Source organism: Schistocerca nitens, chromosome 11 (genome assembly GCF_023898315.1).
Source record: "Schistocerca nitens isolate TAMUIC-IGC-003100 chromosome 11, iqSchNite1.1, whole genome shotgun sequence".
Taxonomy (NCBI): Eukaryota; Metazoa; Arthropoda; class Insecta; order Orthoptera; family Acrididae; genus Schistocerca; species Schistocerca nitens.
The window spans coordinates 17,315,538-17,330,699 of record NC_064624.1 but is presented as its reverse complement, the minus strand read 5'-3'; the positions used below and the strand labels follow the sequence as shown (position 1 = coordinate 17,330,699).

The 15,162-nt window shown below is 39.2% G+C and overlaps 1 protein-coding gene across 1 annotated transcript in view; it reads left to right on the top strand.

Annotated features, from left to right (window-relative positions):
- The first annotated feature begins 421 nt into the window (after positions 1-421).
- LOC126213030 (eukaryotic translation initiation factor 2 subunit 3) overlaps positions 422-15,162 on the top strand; it is an 87,584-nt gene continuing 72,843 nt past the window's right edge. The window contains exons 1-3 of the mRNA XM_049940600.1: positions 422-638; positions 916-979; positions 2,067-2,177. Coding sequence (XP_049796557.1) covers positions 606-638; positions 916-979; positions 2,067-2,177 — 208 coding nt within the window. The 5' untranslated portion in view covers positions 422-605. The remainder of the gene's footprint in view (positions 639-915; positions 980-2,066; positions 2,178-15,162) is intronic.

Sequence of the window (15,162 nt, the reverse complement as noted above, 5' to 3'; positions counted from 1 at the left end):
GCCCGAAATTTCAGAAACAGTTTTATGCATGTGTAATATTAAAACTTTCTTTACAGGGCCAATGTCAGGTATGAACACCGTAATTCAGTTGGAAAAATGCAGTACGAAATTGTTAGTGGCAAACTGCAACTTGTAACACTAAAAGAAAAAACGCTGCAAGTGCTTAACTAGCAGACGCTTGTAATGTCAAAGTATTTCCAACCTCAAAGCACGATATACACTCGTGCCAACATCAAAATGCAGACAGCCATTTGTTGAGTAATGTAAATTATGCGGGTTACTATTTTCAAACATTCTGTGTTTACTCGTAACAGTTGCATTCGCTATATGTAAATAACATGTTCTATTATACAAAAATGATCTTAGCTTTATTGGTTTGTATAATGTCGAATGGTTATATCAACTCTGAAAACGTGGTAACATGTTCTTTGAATGTGGCATGTCGTGTTCTAACCTATGTAGATAGTAATTTGTGAGAGGTTGTATCATTGTTACACCTAATTGCATATGATTTTATGATTAGATCTGTGTATATCTTTCATTGATATAGGAGTCATATTTATAATTTACCTTAGCAGTAGCGAAATATTTATATACTGAAGAACATGGGTAGCCCAGCTGTTATTAACGGAGAACTCGTGAGTAAATAAGTTTATTATTTTGTATATATGTATTTATAATACCGGCAGATTTTGAATCATTAATTCTAAATTTTTTGCTCGTTAACTATTATTCGATGTCACCGAAATAATGGTAGGAATGTCAAGTGGTTAAGTAACGTTAATTCTAGTTTTATTGCTACATTTGTAAAGTGTGTTACCCCACTCGTCATGTGTGTTACTCCACACAATTTGTGTACCTGCTTTGATATGCAGTAACGCTCCTTTTAACAAATTGGTTTATAATTTCTTATAGGACTTGACAAAGTTGACACCCCTCTCACCTGAAGTCATAAGTAAACAGGCTACAATTAATATCGGTACGTATACATTAGCTTTAAAATATACTTTCATCTGTCATTATAGTTTCGTAACTTAGTTTTCAAACATTCACGGCTACAGTTACTCTTGAATCGTTATGAGAGCTTTATAAGTAGTTTTTTAACATTTCTAAGACCTTGACTTCAACCATAGCTATTTTGTGTAATACGGAAACCCAATGTAAAAAAATAGTCTGCACACACAACATTTTTCCGCTGTTTATAAATGAATTTGTTGGATATTTCGCAGACTCCATAACAAAAGTTGTGTGTCAACTGATCTAGTGTGAAAGATACCGATAATTCGCAGCTGGACAATCTGTTGTGTTGACATTTGTATGAACTCCTCAAGTTTCAGCTTTGTGTGTTGCTTGATGTAATTTCTAGAGCAGTTTTCTCAAGGGAACTTTCTTCGCAATTTTAAACATGCGAAAAGAACCCTAAAGTTCACTTTTTACAGACCTAATATAGCTACTAGCCATCCTGATATTTTTTGTGCAGGATAAGAATAATACCAGAAACCAATCCACATGGCACAATTTCTCTCCAGCTTTGCTTAAAAAAATTGTTGCAACAAATTTTGCTCAATTTTTTAAACGAATAGTTGCCAATAGTGTGTAAAAGGCACTGAAACATGGTCCTTTGTCAGTGCAGTTAATCTTCCTGTAGTAAAATTAGTAAATTATGAACTTTGCTACAAAAAGTTCATTATGTGTTTACAACCTTTAAAATTACCAAATACACCAAATTTGACCTAGCTATATTTAACACCATGTATCTCTCATTTTATAAAGCTTAACTCCACTGAAGATTAAACACTTTATTTTCATATAGGTGCCCTTTCAGTTAAGTTGCAGAAGTTTGATCTAATTTGTATACATTTATGTCATTAATTCCAAGGTCAGTCTGTACCAGAATTTATAACTTCACAAACATTAAGCAGCATGTACATTTATAATTGCTGTATCGCCCATTCCAGCCCAAAGTGCATTTGTGCGTGCATGCGGTCATTCGTTTGTTCGTTCGTTCGTTCGTTCGTTCGTGTGTTCAAAGTTTTGATAATGTTCTGTTCCCCATATTTTTGCAGGAACCATTGGTCATGTAGCGCACGGCAAATCAACTGTGGTAAAAGCAATCTCTGGGGTGCAGACTGTCAGATTCAAAAATGAACTTGAACGGAACATTACGATTAAGCTTGGTTTGTATCTCTATTATTATTATTATTATTATTATTATTATTATTATAAAGCTGTTTCATATTATTGTATTACATATTAATGGCTTCAGAAGCAGAATCTTGCTGTGGCTGTTACTGTTGGCCTAGATGTCATGTGATACGTTGTGAAAGATGATGATGATGATTGGTTTGTTGGGCGCTCAACTGTACGCTCATCAGTGCTTGTACAAATTCCCAATTTTCACACATTCCAATCTAACCATTGTCACGAATGATGATAAAACAAGCACCCAGTCCCCGGGCAAAAAAAATCCCCAACCTGGCTGGAATTGTACCCAGTAGCCCACGATCCAGAGGCAGTGACGCTAGCCACTATACCACGAGCTGTGGACGGACTCGAGAGGTCTCAAGACCCGCCAGCACTAAGATTAGGATGCTCAGTGACAGTGCTTTATTGTGTAAGTTTTCCACAGAATATTGATCTTTGAGCAGTCTTCAACACGAGTAAAATTTTCATGGTATAAGGCATACGACTTTTTTGGGGGGGTGGGGAGATGAACACCAATATTTAAGCCATTCTTACAGGAAGATTGCATCAAGTTGACAATATATAATTACTAAAATTACATCACTTTTTAAGGAATTCAGTTTCAGGTTAATCTATTTTGATTGAACAATTGAATCTAGAATTTGATAATGATCATATTATGAAACGTATACATTGCTACTTACTGAATAGCGGAGATGCTGATGTGTATCTGTTATGCAGCAACTGACTAAAATGTACATACATTTGTGATTCATTATTTGTTAATTAACATTTATAGTAGTTAATAAACATGAAATTTAAATAAAAATAGGAAAGAGTTGGCAAAACTGCACTTACATTGCCCACGGCTTTTCCATCCCACGCTTCTGTCGATAACGATTTGTGTGATGAATGATAGGAAGATCATTAGTCAGATTTGGGTAGCCAGTGACATTCCTTGTACATAAATTCATCTGCTTCATAAATGAAATTAGCCAGTGTTTCGTTTCACTCCCAATAATTTAAACACGGGTAACAGGCCGTAATCATTGTCTCAGAAATATTTGTGACAACTGAGACAATAAGATTTATAGCTTCTCATTTATTTATGTCCTTGTTTTCTTATTATAGAGTACGGTAAACAATAGCAAAAAATAGTCAGTTTGTGAAGGGGTAAAGCAGTAGAATTGTGTTATTAATGCATGGTATGTGTATTAAGTGCTAGATAAATTAAATGGGTGGCTGTGTGAAAAATTTTATATTTTTGGTCATTCTGTCCTGCTGATTTGGAAGCTGACACAGGTTAGATGGCATGAACTAACATACTTCCACTGGATACTAGCTGAGGCAATGCATTGTAATGTGTAAGAAGTATTTAAATTTACTGTGTGCTTTAATAATACTGCATAAAGACAGGAACCAAATATGTTGCCAAAGCCTCTTAGGGATTCTCGGAAGTCTTACTATTCTGTGCCAATATATTCACACTCCGCTGGTGGCAATTGTCTTGTTGTTGCAGTCTGAAGACTGGTTTGATGCAGCTCTCTATGCTTCTCTATCCTGTGAAAGCCTCTTCGTCTCTGATTAACTATTGCAGCCATCGTCCACTTGAAGCTGCTTACTGTAGCCAAGCCTTGGTCTGCCTCTACAATTTTTACCCCCAGTGCTTCCTTCCATTACGAAATTTACGATTCCATAATGCATCAGAATCATTCTGTCAACTAATTCCTTCTTTTAGTAAAGTTGTCCCACAAAGTTCTTTCCACCCCAGTTTAGTTAAGTAACTCCTCAATACTTCCTTTCAGTCTTCAGCATTCTTCTGTAGCACCTCACTTCTCCTCTTGTGTCAGTGGCCAGCCACTGACGATTTCCTGTGGCATTCTTGTTGCTATGTTTTCCCTTTCCTTAGATTTTACTTTCTTATGTAGCGTTATCCTACTTTTCCTGCTTTCTTTGAGTGTGTGCTTTAGTTTTATTAGGTCTGTCCACAATCGTTCCTTTTAATGTGTGTCAGGGCGCTGATGACCTCGATGTTGAGTGCCCGTAAGCCCCAACACACACACACCTCTTGTGTGAACTGTTTGTCAACCTACCACATGCATACGGGACTACACTTCAGCCAAATACCTTCAGAAAAGACTTCTTGATGCTTAAACTGATATGAGGTGTTAAAAAATTTCTCTTTTTCAGAAATGCTTTTCTCTCTTTTGCCAGTCTTCATTTTACATTCTCTCTTCACGCATCCATTATTTTGCTGTGCGAATAATAAAAACTTGTCTAATCCTTTCTGTGTCTCATTACTGAACTTGATACTATCAGCATTGCATGATTAAGTTCAACTACATTCTACGATTCTTGTTTGATTTTTATTGATGTTCACCTTATAACATTTTTCAAGAGTGTCCTTTCCTTTACAGTTGATCTCCCATTTCCTGTTTTGTATCTGACAGAATTTCAGTGTGATTGGCAAATGTCAGAGGTTTTATTTCTTCTTCCTGAACTTTAATTCCTGTTCCAAATTTCTCCGTGGTTTCTTTTGTAACTTCCTTTGCGCACTCTGTGATTTTTTAAAAATTGGATATAGGAGCAAGGAACAGATGTGACTTGTGGATACAGAATTTAGGTATTCATTTATTCTACATCTAGTGTCAAATAGTAAAAGTAGTACACAACTTTGTTCACAGTAGGTGGAACATCGGTTGCTAACATTAGATTTGATTCTTGAAATATATACAGATACAAAGGTTTACAAGACAGTAGATCTACAATACAATGACTAGTCAATAGATGACGAGCCCTGACCACTATGAAAGTCTGTAGATGTTATGAAGTCGCGCGCGCGCCCACACACACACACACACACACACACACACACACACACACACACACAAAATGGTCTCAAGTACATGGATGTTTGAACTTAAGTAGACCCACTGCTGGAGTTCCACAGAGAGGATGTTTGTGTACCATCGGCAGTGGCAGAAACGTTAGTGGCAGCGACCTCGTGCCGGGGTGTTGCCTGTCAGAAATGTGGCGACATCACTGGCGGTGCACCTATTTTGAAGTATGTCCGACTGATACCACAGTTTCCTTTATTGGTTACCCCGTGTACATATTGAATAACTCCAGGAACACGTAACAACCCATTTCACCCTCTTCTCAACTACTGCCAGCCTTTCGTGTCCTTAGACTGTTATAGCTACTGTTTTATCACTGCTACCTCCTGATTTCAAAGAGTGTATTGCAGCCATCATTGTCAAAACCATTCTGTTAATCTACAAACAATGTAATTGTATGTTTGCCTTTCTTTAATCCATCCTCTAAGATAAGTCATAGTTAATATTGCCTCGTGTGTTCCTACATTGCTCCAGAACCCAGAATGATCATTTGTATGTAATAAGAAGTCTCAGTAGTGGTGACACATTGATCTGTTGCATGGATTGCAGTTTGGGAGAAGATGATAGTCTAATTAGCTGTGAACAAAAGACGGTGCTTTAACCAGAAACACAGTTTATTCACTTATTGTTTAACATTAAAAACTTGTATCGGCTCCTGCAATCAGAAGTGTGTCATGTTGTCATTATGTTGGCTACAGAGAATCGGCTTCTTGACTAACAGCCATTGCTCACTGACACTGTCATCAGTCTACACTTCAGAGTAGATGCGTGGATGGAGTTTTAGCAGATGTTGTACCCAATACATTATTTTATGAGGCTTCCAGTATGTCTGTCTGCATTAAAGACAACTGATTGGATGTGAAATAGTTCTTTATTCCTATATATTCTTATTTTTCCTGACCTTAGCTTGCATCCTCACAGGGCTGTCATGTTATTGTGGATTTGGGAATGTTAGTGACAGAACTTGGTTGGCTGCAGTTCCTGTTTCCACCTCTTTTCACCCAGGGGATAGAATTTGTGTACCTCAACTGTCTGTGTCCCATTTGAAAGTGTGGAAATATGTTCAAAATTTTTGTGAATCATATAACTGATTCAACAATGTAGGAAAAGATAGATTGTTTGATTGTAAAGAAGACACGTTGAGCTGCAGACAGACAAAGTTAAGACACTTACATAGAGCTTTTTGCCACAGCCTTATAACATTGTTAGTCTGTGCTGTTCAACTATTACTTAGGGCCGCCAACATAATTTAATTTCTGCATCACGTACATATTAGTAGTGCGTCGTAAATCAGAGGGAGGGAATAAGAATATAGGTAGGGGAAGGGCGACATGCGCGAGTAACAGTTCAGTAAGCAGTCGTAGAGTGGACCGACATTCGGATAATTGCTGCTCTACTGTAATTAATTGCAACTACAACCTTTAAGTTTTGTACAATTTACTGTGTAACCAGAATTTAATGATATTTTTTAAGTACTCCATTGGTGCTTCACACTTCTTATTGTTCAGGGTCAATTAGCACTTTTCACACCCTACAGGTAGCTTGTCTAAATCATTTTGTAAATTGGTTTTGATTTTGTGATGACTTTACTAAACAGTAAACAGCAACATCATCTGCAAACAATCTATAGGTATATGTTTTGCTGAAGTAAGGAATTACCCCAGAATATTATCCGGTGGAATGTTATTGAATGAGAATATGCAAAATACTTTGAAATACTGAATTCTGTGTCCCTGATGGTGGCTGTCACTGTTGTGGCAGATGTAACTGAACCTAAGTGTTCAGCAGGACTGCTGTGTTGTTTTTTCTGTTTGAGGCGGGAATGAAGGAAAATTAGGATGGAGCACTGTATCGACAAATGGGTAATTAGTTACAGAGCGTGATCTCGGATTCGGGAAGTTCGGCAGAGGAAATTGGCCGTGTCCTTCTCAAAGAAACCATTCCCAGTGTTCGCCTTATCATTTTGGGCAAACTGGTGAAACTAGGATTTCAACCACTGCCGTCCCAAAAGTGAGCCCAGTGTGCTAAACACAGCCTTAGCCAACTGGCTCAGTTTTTTCCAATTTAAATTTTCATCATAAGAACTTAGAAATACAAGGTGCAGCTGAAAAGTTCGGTAGATGGTCTCAAAAAGTAAAGGAAACAAGAGTTACAAACCAAGAACTGTGGTCACGCGTTGTCGGATATCCGCAATGTGTGCACATGTTGAACAGTAGTGCCTACACTGTCTTTGCTTATCTTAAACTGTTTTGCTGTCATTATTAAAGACAACTGCTGATCATCTGCAAGCATCCATCACACTTATATCATTGAAAAATGTAGAAATGTGTTAATGTGAATTTTTGCTTCAAATTAGGGAAAATGGCATCGGAGACTCATTGAATGTTAGTACAAGTATACTGTGTTGAAGTAGTGAGTTAGAAGTGTCTGCTTGACTGTTTTAAATTCCTGAAAGATAGAAGTGTGGTGTAGAAAATGAGTCACATTTGGGTCAAGGTGCACAACTCCAAGACAGTGCGATGGATGCATGCGGATGATCAGTGGCTGTGTTTGAAAATGAGAGCAGGAGAGCCGAAAATAAGCAAAGATGTTGCAAGAGCTATTGATCGTGAACATTTGCAGACATTGTGGATATCCATCAAAATGTGACTTGCAACTACATCTGTGCTCTGCAAACCACCGTGGAGTGCATGGCAAACAGTACATCCCACTGTACTAGTTACTAATGTTTTTTTCCCTTACCATTCACATGTGGAATGCGGGAAGCACAATTGATGAAAATTAAATGATTCTGCATATGCTGTGAGTAATCTAATCTTGTCCTCTCGATCCCAATGTGAGCAATATGTACAGAGTTGTAGTGTATTCTTAGGGTTATCATTGAAAGCCAGTTGTTGAAATTTTGTCAGGAGACTTTCTCAGTATAGTTTATGCCTACCTGCAAGTGTCCGCCAGTTCAGTTTCTTCAGCATCTCCGTAACACATTCCCAAGGGCCAGATGAACACGAGAGAATTCGTGCTGCCCGTCTCTGTATACATTCAATATCGCCTGTCGGTCCTATTTGGTACGAGTTCCACACACTGTACCAGTGTTCGATAATGGGTTACACAAGTGATCTGTAAGAAGTCTCCTTTGCAGATGCATAGCACTTTTCCCCAGCAATAAACTGAAGTCTGCCACCTGCTGTATCCATGTCTGAGCCTATGTGAGCATTCCAGTTCATATACCTACAAAATATTACACCACAGGTATTTGTAAGAGTTGGACGATTCCAACTGTGAGTCATTAATATCGTAGTCATAGCATACCGTGTTTTTTTCTTTCTTTTTGCGAAGTGCACAGTTTTATATTTCTGAACATTTAAAGCAAGTTGCCATTCTGTGCACCACTTTCAGATCTTATGAAGATCTGACTGAATATTTGTGCAACTTCCTACAGACAATACATCATTATGGATAACTGCATCATCTGCAAAAAATTCTCAGGTTACTTTTAATATTTGTCTTTGGTTGGTTTTGGCTTCTTCCGACAGAAGACTTGAAGGGGAAGGAAGAGGTTTAGGAAAAGGGGTACTGTTGGGAAATCGCCCAGAACCTGGGTCGGGGGAGACTTACCGGATGGGATGAGAAGGAAAGACTGACTGTTTGGGATTGCACTGGACGAGATTTGAAGATGGAGACCTTAAAGGTGGAACACAGGATAATATGCTAGATAGTAATTATTGCTAAACATCATGCAAAGGTTAATAAGAATGAAAATCTAAATGCATTGTATGTAACAGAGGTGGGAGGAGGTTGGTGAATAATAATCATGTCAGAATGTGAAACATGTAGAGAAGTAAAACTGATTGAAGAAAGGAGTAGTTACTTTAAAGAAAGGCTGAGACAGAAGGAAGTAATATAAATTAAGGCCAGGTGGGTGGCGAGAACTGAGGACATGTTGTAGTGCTAGTTTCCATGTGCAGAGTTCTGGGTAACTGGTGTCTGGGGGAAGAATCCAGGTGGCATTCGTGGTGGAACAGGCACCGAGGTCACGGCTGTCAGCTTGTAGAGCATGCTTTGCAATAGGGTATCGTGTGTTGCCGGAATACATCCTATGCCTATACCTCAAAATCGTCTCTTCCAAGCGTTCCTGTGGTCCCTACAACATGACCGTAATCTGCCCCCTGCAGAACTCGAGGCTCTACGTTCCCCAAAAGCTGACAACCCCTTCATTATCACCCCAGCAGACAAAGGGTCTACGGCTGTGGTAGTTGACCGACAGGAGTGTTAGTGAAGGTCTGTGCCAGCTGTCTGACACCTCTACACACAGCATTTGCCATCAAGATCCCATCCCTGCGATTCAAACTGACCTGCTGTCCCTCCTTAAAGCCTCAGGCCCCTCACAAGGACTAACATCTCAATCCATACAACTTCCTACCCCATCCAAACCATGCTCTTCCACTTTTTACCTCCTTTGTAAGATCCAGAAACCCAATCATCCTGGCCATCCTATGTTGCTGGCTTCAAAGCACTGCATTGATCAGCCTCAACAACCTATAGTAAAAAGACTCCTATATTAAAGAAACCAACCATTTCATAGATTGTCTGAAATCCTAGTCTGTCTGACTCCCAGCACACCTTGCTTATCACCATTGATAAGGCTTGCATTCATTTTCTGACCATTGATTACATCTCTAATATTTGACTGTAACGTAATTCCTCGGATGTCAGTCTGAAGCCTGTCAAATGTTGCCAACATCCCCCTAGTACATGTTCTGTCTCCTGCTGAACATTTCCTCAGTCAGTGCCCACCTGATTCCAAACCTATGACGTCCTTCCTGCCCACCTTAATCAACTTTATATTTGGTAACATTTACTTCACGTTTGAGGTCCAGAGGTACAAACAGCATTAGGGGTATGTACATGGGAACCAGCACGGCTCCCACCTGTGCCAACCTTTTCATGGGTCGCTCGGAGGAGGACTTTCCTGGGACCCTCGTTTGGTGTAGATACAAAGATGACATCTTTCGCGTAAGGACTCGTGGTGAGGCTGACAGGTTAAAATTCCTGGAATTTCTGAATACCTCATCCCAGTTAAATTTCACGTGTTCCTATTCAGAATCACATGCCACTTTCCACGATGTTGATCTTATCCTCACTGAGGGTCAGCTGCACATATCTGTCCACATTAAACCTACTAACAAACAACCGTACTTACATTTTGACAGTTACTATCCTTTCCATGTCAAATGTTCCGTCCCATACAGCGTTGGCATTAGAGGCAAATGTATTTGTTTGGATACAGCAATGTTCCACCACTCTAACTTCAGCCTTCACTGGATGTTATTACCCCACCAGTCTAGATCAAAAGCAGTTTTCCCGGGCCATCACACTCGATCCTGGTACTGCTGATTCCTCCAAAAACATCACCAGAGCACACCACTTGAAATTCAGTATTATCCTGGTCTCGAATGCATTAATCGGCTACTTCGAAAAGGCCACGACTTCCTAAAATGATGCCCTGAAATGAGATCAGGTCTGTCTACGATTTAGCCCATCACACCCACCTTACCCCTGTGAACATCCCTTGTGCAAGACTTGCCCTATGCACCCCTCTACCACCATCTATACCAGCCCTGTAACTGCCAAAAAAAGAAAAAAAAAAGCTATCAAAGGTGAAACAACATGTCATACACCAGCTCTTATGAAAACACCATTTGGCCTTCTGCATCGGCATGACCACCACCCATTTGTCTGTTAGGATGAGCGTGTGCAGGCAGAACGTGTACACCAGCAACACCCAGTATCCTGTTGCAGAGCACGCTCTACAACACGACAGTTGTGACCTCAGTGCCTGTTCCACCACACGCACCATCTGGATTCTTCCCCCAGACACCAGTATCTCAGAACTATGTGCACAGGGGAACTAGCGTTACAACGTATCCTTGGTTCTTGTGACCCACCTGGCCTTAATTTACATTAATTTCTTCTGTCTGAACTTTTCTTCACAGTAACTACTCCTTTCTTCACTCCAATTTAGTTTTCCGCACCTTTCATTTTCTCACCTGTCTATTTTTTGCCATCCCCTCCGACCTCTGTTACACACAATGCACTTAGCTTTTTACTCTTATTAACTCTTGCACGATGTTTTAGCAGTTATATCTGCCTTGCATGTTATCCTATCTTCCATGTTTAAGCTCTCAGGTTTTCAAATCTCATCCGGTGCAGTCACCCGGCAGTCAGTCTTTCCTTCTCATCCCACCCAGTAAGTCTCCCCCGACCTGAGGTTTTGGGTGACTTACTAATTGTACCCCTTTTCCTAAATCTCTCCAGTTCTTATCCTTCATCCCTCTTCCTTCCCCTTCAAATCTTCTGCCAGAAGAAAGAACTGGTGGCTCTGAAAGGTTGCATAAGTAAAACCTTTTTTTAATGTGTGTGTTCTCCTGCTGCTGCTTGGTGAATAGATGTTTTTTATCTGTTCAGTTACATTATATTGTCAAAAATTGATTATTTTTGTTGTTATATTAATATTGTGTTTAAGATCAATAATATACAAAATGAAAAGAAGTGTGCCAACACTCTTCCCTGGGGCACACCCAAAGTTACTAAAATCTGGCAATTATTCTCCATCCGACATAACATGCTGTGTCCTCCCTACCAAAAAGTCTTCAGTTGAGTCACAAATTTCAATTTATACCACATATGATTAAGAAGTAAAAACTTTGAGGTTCGCCGATGACATTGTAATTCTGTCAGAGACAGCAAAGGACTTGGAAGAGCAGTTGAACGGAATGGACAGTGTCTTGAAAGGAGGATATAAGATGAATATCAACAAAAGCAAAACGAGGATAATGGAATGTAGTCAAATTAAATCGGGTGATGCTGAGGGGATTAGATTAGGAAATGAGACACTTAAAGTAGTAAAGGAGTTTTGCTATTTAAGGAGTAAAATAACTGATGATGGTCGAAGTAGAGAGGATATAAAATGTAGACTGGCAATGGCAAGGAAATCGTTTCTGAAGAAGAGAAATTTGTTAACATCGAGTATAGATTTAAGTGTCAGGAAGTCGTTTCTAAAAATATTTGTATGGAGTGTAGCCATGTATGGAAGTGAAACATGGACGATAACCAGTTTGGACAAGAAGAGAATAGAAGCTTTCGAAATGTGGTGCTACAGAAGAATGCTGAAGATAAGGTGGGTAGATCACGTAACTAATGAGGAGGTATTGAATAGGATTGGGGAGAAGAGAAGTCTGTGGCACAACTTGACTAGAAGAAGGGATCGGTTGGTAGGACATGTTTTAAGGCATCAAGGGATCACAAATTTAGCATTGGAGGGCAGCGTGGAGGGTAAAAATCGTAGAGGGAGACCAAGAGATCAATACACTAAGCAGATTCAGAAGGATGTAGGTTGCAGTAGGTACTGGGAGATGAAGAAGCTTGCACAGGATAGAGTAACATGGAGAGCTGCATCAAACCAGTCTCAGGACTGAAGACCACAACAACAACAACAACAACACATGATTGTACTTTTGACAATAAGCTTAGGTGTGGTACTGAGTAAAATGTTTTTCAGAAATCATTAAATATTGCATCTACCCGACTGCCTTAATCCAAAGCTTTCACTATGTCATGTGAGAAAAGTGCGAGTTGGATTTCACGTTATGTATATTTTTGGAATCCATGGATGGGGTCATTCTGTTAGAGATAAATCATCATGTTTGAGCTCAGATATGTTCTAAGATTCTACAATAAGTTGATGTTAAGGATAGCGGACAGTAGTTTCGTGGCACACTTCTAGTGCCCTTCTTGCAGATGGGTGTAACCTGTGTTTTTTTTTTCCAACTACTGGTGCAGTTTCTTGTTGGAGGATTCTACAATATGTAATAGAGGTGCTAACTTAGCTGCAAAGTCAGTATAGAATCTAATAGGCTTTCCATCAGGTCCTGGAGATTTGTCCAGTCTTAACGATTTCGTAGGTTTCTCGGCACCACTGACACTGATACTTATTTCGCTCATCTTTTCACTTTTATGAGAATTAAATTTGGTCTATTCTCCTGGGTTTTGCTATGTAAAAGAACACAGAGTTAAGCATTTCAATTTTCGTTTTGTAACCCTCAATTTCAGTACCTGTCTCATCCACGAGTGACTAATTGCTAAATTAGATTCTACTAACAGCCTTTGCATACGACCAGAATTTCTTTGGGTTTAAAGATCATTTGCCAAAATACTGCTACGGTAGTCTTTGCTCTCTTGACAGCCGAATGTGTTTCATTCGGCATCTCTCTATCTATTGTCCCGTGTTTTGTCATACCCGATTATGCTGTAGTCTCTGTTACTTTAGAAGTTTCTTTACTGTACTTGTATACCATGGAGGGTACCTCCCATTTTGTTCTGCTGGATACATATCTATCTCATTGCATGGTCAACTGTTTTTTTAACCTTGAGCCATAGTTCTACATGCTCCTGCCCTGTGCTGAAAGTTTCAAGTTCCTAATTGAGATATGACACTACTGATTTTTTATGTACTTTACTGAACGTATATATCTTTCGGTTGTTTTAGTTGTCCTTTCTACTTTGGTAATCACTGTCGCCACACTTGGGTTATGGTCACTGATACCAGAGATCAGGTCTATTTGTTGCCGTTAGATCCGATATATATCTGTCGTGAGTGGGGTTCCTATCTGTCTGTTATAGATAGTTTTCAGAGAAGGTATTTAGTAATGTTTCCTAGGATGCCTTATCGTGCCTACCGCTAACAAAACTGTAATTTTCCGAATTAGTTGTTGGGTGATGAAAGCCTGCAGTGATGATTATAGTATGATTGGGGAACTTATGTACAATCACACTCTAAAGTTTTTGGTTACTTAAGGAGATGAGTGTGGTTGATGATAGGAGGATCCATTACCATTTTATGCCCATCCCTGATACTGAGTCTTCCCAAACAATCTCGTGACAACTGTGCTTCTAGCAGTTCCACAAGAAGTGTTTGCTGACATTTTCTGACAGCTTTACAACCAATGTGAGAACTGTGATGTAGCCAGTGGCGATTACTTTCAACACCAGTAAAGGTATTTTGTGTGTAACTCTTGTTTCCTTTATTTTATGAGATCGTTCACTGAACTTTTCGGATAGAGCTTGTCTCTGCACTGTATGTTATTTTTGGTTGGAGCTCTGTATTAATAGGAAGTGGGGAATTTGATTGTATAAAACTAAATGAGTTTGTGGTTTCCTAATTTAAAAACCTTTGTGCCAGACTAAATAACAAGTTGAACCAAAACATCACTTACTACAAACCATTGATTGATTTGACTGTAACATATTTCCTCTGTTACGTTCCACAGATGTACGTCCGAAGCCTATCAAATGTTGCATTGTAATTATGTTACAGTCAAATAATAGAAATGTAGGCAAAGGTTGAAAATGAACACAAGGGTTTTGAAACTAGCACCATTAAAGGTTGTACGCATCTGTGATGGAAAACTAAATAAATAGAGTTGCTAGTTCTTGATGCCAAAGCATGTTGGAATTGCCCAAAAACACAGTTTACTACATTTGCTGCTGCTTCTTTCCTTCACTTGACGATAATGCTCTGTCACCCGCAGAAAGACAGAGGAAGAACAGGTCTGTGTCCATGATAGATGTTTTTTAGTCTAGGCAGTAGTTTGAGGTACTCTTATGAACACTTTCCAGTCAGTAAGCATGTAGGGTAATCAGACTGCGTTCAGAGTAAAGACAGTTCAACTGTAACAATTTTATCAGTAAATTGTCAAAATATTCGTAACAAAGTTCCCGTATTTACTGCCTTCCCAGAAAGTTCTGAGCCTCGAATTATTCTCGGGATTGAGAGCCGGCGAAAACACAAAGTAAAAATCTATGAGATATTTAGCAAGTCGTGGAATGTTTTATCGGAAAGACAGGTTGGACAACGTAGAAGCGGCATTGTTCACTGTTGTCTTAGGCTGAAACTGAATGTGATAGTGAAGTTATCTGGTCATGTATATCACGTCTAAGTGAAACCAAGTAAATTGTTAAATGTTTTTGCCAACCACAGTTCAAAGAAAGTCTATGGTCAATATGAGAGTCATTCAATGACAGT